This window comes from Nannobrachium achirus (genome assembly GCF_963921795.1).
Source record: "Nannobrachium achirus genome assembly, chromosome: 23".
Taxonomy (NCBI): Eukaryota; Metazoa; Chordata; class Actinopteri; order Myctophiformes; family Myctophidae; genus Nannobrachium; species Nannobrachium achirus.
Genome location: NC_137830.1, coordinates 4,777,250 through 4,786,986, shown reverse-complemented (window position 1 = coordinate 4,786,986; position 9,737 = coordinate 4,777,250). Strand labels below are relative to the sequence as shown.

Sequence of the window (9,737 nt, the reverse complement as noted above, 5' to 3'; positions counted from 1 at the left end):
AAAAAGAAACAAGTGGTGGAAAAAGTACTCTAATTTTGTACTTAAATAAAAGTATCAATACTGCACTGTCAGGAAGTCAGTATAAGTACAAAAGTATTGATATAAACAGTTACTTAAAGTGTCAAAAGTAAAAGTACTATTTCACATTTATAAGTTTTCATCAAAGGTACAAAATGTTACAAAAATATTCCATTTCCTTGAGGAGGTTTATTACAGCCAGAGCTAAATGCCAACAGGGAATCAAGCTGACCGACTTAATGAATTGTAAAATAATAATAATAATAATAATCGATGTCGATGTGTTGCCGCGCGATGTGAGCTTGTAGATCGGCTATTTTTTTGGCAAAGAGATTTGGTAGAGAGTGAAAAAAAGACTGTATCAAGTACGTATATTATAAGTACATTTTACCAATAGAGGGTTTAAGTGGTACCGGATATGCAGCTCGGCAAATAAATGGTGAATTGATCCCAGTGCATGACGGAGGACGATATCACGATAAATTAAATCTCCACGATACGATTATCATGAGTGTTTTTTATCACGATCACGTCCCATCCCTAATTCGAGTCTAGAACCTCTGTGTCCTGAGGTCACAGTTTGTTCACAGTAACATTACCAGTAAGTACGTAAGTCCACCTGTTCTAACGTTTGTTGATGTAGGGCAGGGTTCCCCAATAGGCGGCCCACGGGCCATTTGCGGCACGCGGGGGGCTACTGTCTGGCCCACACCAACCCCAGTAATAATGGTGGTATAAGAGCAGCAACAACACAAGTAAATCGTCGTTGTCGGGTGGAAATCTCGTATCTCCAAATTTGTACGTTCTTTAGCAAATCATACAAGGCGTCGCAAAGTAGTGAAAACAGCAGATCTACAAGCACAAAACGCCTCGCACCGCAGATCGGCTGTTTTCACTAGTTTAAATCATTTTTAATATGATAAATTGAAAAACGAACGGTTTTGGACATACAAGATTTTCACCCGACAACAACGATATCTGAACTGTCGCTGGAGTAGTGGGAACGCCACCGTCGCCCCCTGCAATGTCGTGGCCCTCAGCTTGGTACCCTAGACAGAATTCAATGTTGTGGCCCTCGGCTTGGTACCCTAGACATAATTCAATGTTGTGGCCCTCGGCTTGGTACCCTAGACATAATTCAATGTTGTGGCCCTCGGCTTGGTACCCTAGACATAATTCAATGTTGTGGCCCTCGGCTTGGTACCCTAGACATAATTCAATGTCGTGGCCCTTGGCTTGGTACCCTAGACATAATTCAATGTCGTGGCCCTCGGCTTGGTACCCTAGACATAATTCAATGTCGTGGCCCTTGGCTTGGTACCCTAGACATAATTCAATGTCGTGGCCCTCGGCTTGGTACCCTAGACATAATTCAATGTCGTGGCCCTCGGCTTGGTACCCTAGACATAATTCAATGTCGTGGCCCTTGGCTTGGTACCCTAGACATAATTCAATGTCGTGGCCCTTGGCTTGGTACCCTAGACATAATTCAATGTCGTGGCCCTCGGCTTGGTACCCTAGACATAATTCAATGTCGTGGCCCTTGGCTTGGTACCCTAGACATAATTCAATGTCGTGGCCCTCGGCTTGGTACCCTAGACATAATTCGGCCCTTGGGGAAAACTAATCGGGGAACCCTGGTGTAGGGGAACACCAGAGAAGGGAGGGAGCAAAAAGAACGGTCCTTTGACTTTTTCTTCGTTTTTCTTTCTAACCCTGTCCCTCTTATTTCCTTCCAGAGACACTGCAGGACAACCCTGGACAGAGAAGAGAGAGAGAGAGAGAGAGAGAGAGAGAGAGAGGGAGGGAGAGAGGGGAAAAGTGGTTGTGAGAAAGAGAGTGAGTGAATGTGTAACATTCAGGTGTGTGCCCCGGGCGACGTGAGGTTAGGGTGGAACGCCGGACAGGGAGAGAGACAGAGTGGATTAGAGAGGAGAGCACAGCGAGGGTGACAGTGGGCGGGTGTCTAGGAGTTAGACGGAGGGACCCGCTGATCCCCCACCACCACTCCCCCTCCTCTTCCTCATCCGGGGTCACGGCATCAAGAGAGGTGATAATCAAGTCGCTTGTGTAATTTAGTTAAACTTTTCGGGGGATTATGAAAACTATATATTTTTGGAAACTTCAGAGTATAACAAATCAGAAAAGACATGATTCCATTTGTGAAATCCGTAGGGGAATCTTTGGCAGCTGCTGAGAGTTTGTCTCATTCACTTACTATATGTACTATATTCACTATGATCTATGTACTATAAAGGAAAAAAATACCCCCCAAAAAATCTGCTTTAAGTAGCATGTGAGGGGTCAAACTAGGGGTTTTTAATGATTCTGAATCCATTGCAAGCATTTGTTTTGCATGAAAAACATTCCTTGGGCTAAAAACAGCCCCCACGAAACAATGAAAAGTGATGACTAATCATCCGCTTTTAGACCAAGGAATGTTTTTCATGCATTGGATTCAGAATCATTAAAAACCCCTAGTTTCACCCCTCACATGCTACTTAAAGCAGATTTTCTTGGGGTATTTTTTTCCTTCATAGTATAGTGTATAGAAAGTGAATGAGACAAACTTTCAGCAGCTGTCAAAAATTCCCCTACGGATTTTGCAAATGGAATCATGAATCTTCTGATTTGTTATACTCTGAAGTTTTCATTATCCCCCGAAAATTTTATCCTTCATGTTTGAACATACCAGACTATGAGTTAAGCAAAAGCTATAAGGTATGGTAAAGATGGGTTTTGTCTCTTTTTCTACGGTTTATTTGGCTGGATATAGCAGCCACTGGGAACGGTTGTTCAAGTGCAGCTAAACTTGGCATGTTAGTAAACGCACCACAATTAACAATAATGCATTGCACCTGTACCATTTTGTCAAGATGGGGAGAATACAAGTGTGGAGAATATAATTATAATACCTTGTTAAAGTGACCATTTTGTTAAATTTGTAGTTATTTTACTGTAATTTAACAACATAATAACCAGCACAGATAGACAAAGATACATTCATGGATTTATATTTAAAAGTAACTTTTATTCCCCCCCCCCCCCTCTGGACCCAGGGTATGGCAGCTGCATACCCCTTGACGCCCCTGCGGGGAAAAGGCACCATGAGCGACCACAACGTTGTCAAGGAAGGATGGCTCCTGAAAAGAGGTGGGTGCATTTTGTGTGTCTCGTGTGTGAAGTATTGACGGTTCAAGTGGTTAAATATCTGCAAACACAAATTGACATGAATCCAAAATACACTGTTGATTGTGCTGTCAAACTATGAAACTATATGGAATCTATGAACAGGTTGTGGGGGTCCCTGCCTCATCTCTCTCTCAACTAAGGGGTCCTTGGCCTGAAAACGTTGAAGACGCCTGGTATACAGTATAAGCCTTTTCATTCTTTTGAACCGGCGACTGTAACCGTACTGTCTGTGTGCTTCGCTTATTAACCCATTTAGGCCTAGAATTATTGAATGCTTTAACTATTGAAAAATAGCAGATATACAAGCTCACAGCGCGGCACCGAGTGCCGCGCTGCGAGCTTGTAGATCTGCTATTTTTGAAAAAGTCGTGAAAATGTGTGCAAATCTTTGAATATATGTATTTTTAAAGCAAACGTTTGTAACTCAAATTTTGCTTCTGGGTGGTCCCTGGAACTAATATTTTGAGATGGGGGCCCGTGGACAGATTCATATCATTTTGGGGGTCCTTCACATGAAAACCACTGACATAGTAGTCTCTCAAGAACAGACTAACTGAGCTCCAGTTAAGTGAAAAGGGCCTTTTCTTTGATGATGGCTGGCCAGATTGCTGACATAGAAACATAGGTTTTTCAAAAAACCTTAGAAGGATTCAAAAGACACTTGTAGAATCGGGTCAAAATTAAAATTTTCACGATTTTTCTAAAATGGCAGATCAACAAGCTTGTATATCTGCTATTTTTCAGTATTAAAGCATAAAATAAAATAAATAAAATACACAATAATGTGTACCCGTTCAAAATGGGTTTTAAATGCCCTCAATGTTCAGGTGCTGTCTGTGTATCACTGTATGTAGGGCTGTCACCATTATAACGTTTTACATGACCATTAATTGTCACTCAAATAATTGCGATTAAGGATTTAATTGAGTTTTTGTCGTTGACAATTACATTTCTGTTTGGCTTTTAGGCTTTGAACTGAAGTTGCACATGGTAGATAATATGACACATAACTTATTATACTAAGACATTACTGACATATTTGACTTGACAACTTTATACTTAAAAAATAACATTGATAGTGGAAACGATCTACACGCTTGTAGATCTAATATTTCCACTATTTTTGCCTTTAAAAAAAATAAAATACATGAACATTTTTCAACATGGGAACGATTGACCGAATTCACGTTACGCAACTTCCTGGTGCTGACGTCACGGTTGAAGGGGAAAACCCTACTAAAAGCCCATGGAGTTAACACAGAAATCGCAAATGTAATGCAATTTCCGAATAGTGAAGTATAAAATACTGCTAGCATGATCAAGAACACAAGATAGTAAAAGGCACAAAGTGTTATAATTTACTTTACCGTTCAAAATAATGATTTGTTGGCTTTAAGTCCAGCAATTTCTGTGCTAGTCTACCCTTCAAAGCTGACGTCAGCACCAGGAAGTTGCTGAGAAATTGGCTGAGTGCGCCTGCGTGGGCAGGCCGTGAATAGGGTCTATTAAGGGTTCCCCAATAGGGGTGATACTGTCTGGCCCCCACCAACCCCAGTAATAATGGGGGTATTAAAGCAGCAACAACACTAGTATATCGTTGTTGTCGTGTGGAAACCTTGTATCTCCAAATTTGTATGTTCTTTCGCAAAGTAAAGCCCTGCTTCATCATACAAGGCCGTCACACAAAAGTAGTGAAAACAGGAGATCTACAAGCACACAACGCCTCGCATCGCGAGGTGTTGTGTGCTTGTAGATCGCAAGTTACTATGAAAACCTCCACCGGCTGGCTGTCTGTCCTGTCTGTCTGTCTCTCTGTCTGTCCATCACGTCACGTCACACTTTTGGCCTTACTCTTATCTCCGGCACCAAACTTTGCACACACACTCCTTTGGCTGGCAAACCACAACCTCCGCCCCCTGATTTCTCACATGCCCCTCTTCTAGCGCAGGGGTTTTCAAAGTGGGTGACGGGGCACCCTGGGGTGCCATGACGGCAGTCCAGGGGTGCCGCGAGATAAATTGATAATATTTGGAATTTATTTGGACACTTGAAAAAATATTTAGTATCATTTTAAACTTGAAGTACAAAGTTATTTTCAGTCAGTTCTAACAAATGTCTCAATGTTTTCCTCACAACATAATCACTAAAATGTTGTCACTGTCGGGCAGAAACCTCGTATCTCCAAGTTTCAAATGTGTACGTCTTTTGGTAAAGCAAAGCCGTGCTTCATCATGAACTGTCGCACAAAACTAGTGAAAACAGCCGATCTACAAGCAAACAACGTCTCGCATCGCGAGGCATTGTGTGCTTGTAGATCGTTTAGTACATTATCGAACGGTTTTGGACATCCAAGATTTCCACCCGACAAGACGATATGCTATAAATAAAAGGTGCTGGGAGTAAAAATTATAATGTAGGGTGCCTCGGATTAAAAATAATATTTATGGGGTGCCCTGAGACAAAAAAGTTTGGGAACCCCTGTTCTAGCGCCACCATGAGGTTGTTTTTTGCAGACAACATACATGTGACCTGATGGTCGCTTATCTCCCGCTTAGGGAGTGTTACTGTTTTTTTTTTGCTGAAGGAAATCTGTTTGTTTTTACTTCCTGTCGGCAGGCGAGTACATCAGGTACAACTGGCGCCGCCGCTACTTCCTGTTGAGGACGGACGGTTCGTTCGTGGGCTTCAAGGACAAGCCTCAGCACGCTGACCTGACCGCTCCGCTCACCAACCTCTGTGTAGCAAGTAAGGACACCCCGTGTATCTGGCCAGTGTTGTTTTTGACAGCAACATTTGATTTAGTTTTAGTCATAAGTGGCGTTTCCAAAAAGCCTCTTAATGCGCATTTGCGGCTTATTCGCAAAATCTTTTTATGGAAACACTTCAAAATGCGAATAAACTTTCATTATCCGCAAAAAAATGTATCCGCTCGGAGGAGGTGGATTTTGAGGCTTTATCGAATAAACTAAATGGGCATTTGTGAATGGAAACGGGTCAGACAATAAATGCGAATACATTATGACGTTCTGGGTCCATATCGTCCGCCAACTTAACACTTTCCCCTGCCACTTAACGTCCATTGTATAGCGTTTATAGCCCACAAAACAAACCGGTTGTTTGTTACACACGGAGTGACACGGACCGTGTGTAAATTCCTCCCGTTTTCAACTCCCGGAGTCAAGCTATCCGTGGCTAACCCTCCTCATCACGCAGTGATGCGTGCCAAACGTGGCCGATCTACAAGCTCACAGCAGCTCGCATCCGCGTCTCCGCGCCGCGTTGTGAGCTTGCAGATCGGCCACCTTCCAGAGGACGCTGAAACTTGCAGGATGAGCAGCACTCTGTCAACCATGCGACCGTTGCTAATTCGAATGACACCCGCAAATGGAAACGGGCTAAATTTGCTTTGTCTTAATACACATTTCTGATAATTCGCTTCCCTAATTCGAATACGTTTATGGAAACATGGCTACAGTCTTTTGAATAAAATGTCATTTAGTTTTAGTCATAATTTAATCACCTGAAAAGTTTTAGTTTTAGTCTAATTTTAGTCGACTAGATATCGTAGGTTTTTAGGCGACTACATTGACAGTTGATTTAGTCAACTGTAAGGCATCGTAATGACTGATTTTACACTTGGTTGCGTGCTGTGAGCTTGTACCGGTAGATCTGCTATTTTCAGCATGCAACACCTGAGAGCAACCAAACATAACATGACTCTCTTCTCCACTAGTCCCTCCCTCGCTAACGGTTTAGTCTAGTTTTTATTTTGTTGACGAAATTGTCAATATATTTAGTCTTAGTTTTAGTCATCACAGCTTAGTTTTTATTTAGATTTTAATGTAGTTTTCGTCAGTGAAAAAAACACAGACAAACATTTTTCGTCATAGTTTTAGTCGACGTAATCAACACTGTATCTAGCTGAGCTCAAGAGTGTCACACCAAATTCTGGGCCCTAGTAATTCAGTCCCACCCCCACCCCGGGCTGATGGTGGGCCTGATGGTGGCGCTATATGGGACAGATCCATGTTGATGACATGAGTGTGTAGACATACTGTGTACCGATTTGCGTGATTTTAGGGCAACATCTTTAGGAGCAGTGTCCAAAAAATGTGTTTTGCAAGATCCGATCGCTTTCTGTTTTCCCATGTATTTCCTGGCGTTCTCCATGTGCAACAACCCCATTGAGATAAACAGGCAGTGATCGGATAAAAAGGCTTCTTACTAAAGAACACGGAGGATACGGGTAATTATAGAATGCCGTACCGTATTTAGACAGGAGTGAGACTTTATTAAGCACTTTGTTTGTGAAATCTGAATGTTGGTGTAGTTGTAGGGGGATATATAAGTCGCTCTGCCCAAGCCCATGTAAACACGGGAACATGACGCTCGGGGCTCGGTCTCTACCACCATGCGTGAGCTACAATGGGCTAAAATCGTTTTGCGAAATGTCTGTTTAACCCTCACACAGTCTCTCTCTCTCTCTCTCTCTCGTTCTCTCTCGTTCTCTCTCTCTCTCTCTCTCTCTCTCTCGTTCTCTCTCGTTCTCTCTCGTTCTCTCTCTCTCTCTCTCTCTCTCTCTCTCTCTCTCTCTCTCTCTCAGAATGCCAACTGATGAAGACAGAGCGACCCAGGCCCAACACCTTCATCATTCGCTGTCGTCAATGGACCTCCGTCATAGAGAGGACCTTTCACCTAGACTCCGCACAGGAGAGGTACGCCTGCCCCCCAACCTGTGGGCCATGCGTACAAATCAAAATAGTTAAAATCACTAAAACGATAGAAAGAAGTAAATGAAAACATTTCAACGCTCATCTTTTCTTTCCTCCAATGCCTGGCTCAGCAACCTTTTTGAAATGAAGTGCCATGTTTTTATTTTCTAGAATCATACATGGGCAACTGGCGGCCCGTGGGCCACATGCGGCCCCCACCTTCACTTAATGCGGCCCTCAGGTTAATACCGGAATACTGATATATTATTGATTTCGGCTGTTACAATTCCAAACATGACCTGCTTTAATTCCGTCTGTCTATATTAGTAGCTTAATGACTAGTATTGTAGTATTAAAATTCATTTTTTGTAAGTTATCATGAGTATATATAACTAAATGCGTTTGAAATTAAATCAAAATGTTACATTTCAGGATTCCAATTAAAAAATAACAAAACAATAATTCAGGATTCCAATTCAAAAGAAGCAAAAATAGCTGATCTACAAGCTGCGATGCGTTTTGAGCTTGTAGATCTGCTATTATTGCTTCTTTTGTATGAGATACAGTACTAGAATGACAAAGTAGGACGTAGCAATATGCAATGTGGCCCTCTGGAGTGAAGGTGGAAATATAGTGGAATATATGTTGCCCACCCCTGTTCTAGATAGTCAGTGTGCCAGTGTTCATTGTAATGACACCCCATCAAAATGATTGGCAGGATCATTAGACGCACCTATCTCCCTGACTCCCTCCCCAGTCAGAGTTCAGAGTTTGAATGAATGTAGAATTATGTGCAGGATGTAATATGCTGCAAACTGGGTGACTTAAAGTTATACCATGTAACTTTTTTTATAAAACAAATCTTAAAATTGTCCTAACTGTTAAATCGCTAAAGTTTTAGAACCCCCACTCTGTTATTTTCAGCTTCTGAAGCCTTCTCTTTATATGTTTTCTATGAGTTGTGAGGGGGGGAGAATTTCCCGGCAAAATGATGTCATCTCCCACATGATACACTACCGGCCAATCACAGCGCCGATCATACACCACCGGCCAATCACAGCGAGTCTTGCTGTCTCTAAAGGAAGTAGCTTCCCTCAGCAACTGTGTTTACATTGGTGAAGGAATCTTGCCTGCTACTCCCTCAATCCTGGTCTAAAAATGATGGGAGACGGCTCTACGGAATCGTATCGGCGAGGCGGAGGTGCTCGCGACGGCCGCGGGGGTCCGCGGACCCTCGTTCCGGTGGTCCGCGGCGACTACGGCCGAAAAAATCTAAAGTCTAAAATATGAACCCTTGTTGTAAAAAAAAAACAAAGTTGTCCTTTTTTAATATTAAGAGGCTAACGGTGGTGTAATGGTCTGTAGGGATGAGTGGGCCGAGGCCATCCAGATGGTGTGTGACTCTCTGGCCAAGCAGGAGGAGGAGGACGGCGCCGCCCGCCGCCCCGCCGCCTCGCAGATCCAGAACGCCAACCAGGAGGAGATGGACGCGGCAAGCAGCCAACAAGACGGTGGCGCCAGTGCAGAAAAGGCTATGGTATGGCAGTGTTGATTGTGTCGACTAAAAAACTATGACGAAAAACGTTTGTCGACTGTGTTTTTTTCCACTGACGAAAACTAAACTAAAACAAAACAAAAACTAAGCTGTGCATATAGCGCCACCTTCAGGCCGATTTTTTAAAACACATTTTTGGACACTGCTCCTACAAATTTTGTCCTAAAATCACGCAAATCGCTACACAGTATGTCTACACTCATGTCATCAACATGGATCTGTCCCATATAGCGCCACCTTCAGGCCGATTTTTTAAAACA

The 9,737-nt window shown here is 42.8% G+C and overlaps 1 protein-coding gene across 1 annotated transcript in view; it reads left to right on the top strand.

Annotated features, from left to right (window-relative positions):
* Positions 1 to 3,125: 3,125 nt before the first annotated feature.
* LOC308308501 (RAC-gamma serine/threonine-protein kinase-like) overlaps positions 3,126 to 9,737 on the top strand; it is a gene marked incomplete at both ends in the record, with an annotated part of 30,277 nt that continues 23,665 nt past the window's right edge. Inside the window, 4 exons of the mRNA XM_080753914.1 lie at positions 3,126 to 3,171; positions 5,827 to 5,955; positions 7,814 to 7,925; positions 9,288 to 9,459. Coding sequence (XP_080610040.1) covers positions 3,126 to 3,171; positions 5,827 to 5,955; positions 7,814 to 7,925; positions 9,288 to 9,459 — 459 coding nt within the window. The remainder of the gene's footprint in view (positions 3,172 to 5,826; positions 5,956 to 7,813; positions 7,926 to 9,287; positions 9,460 to 9,737) is intronic.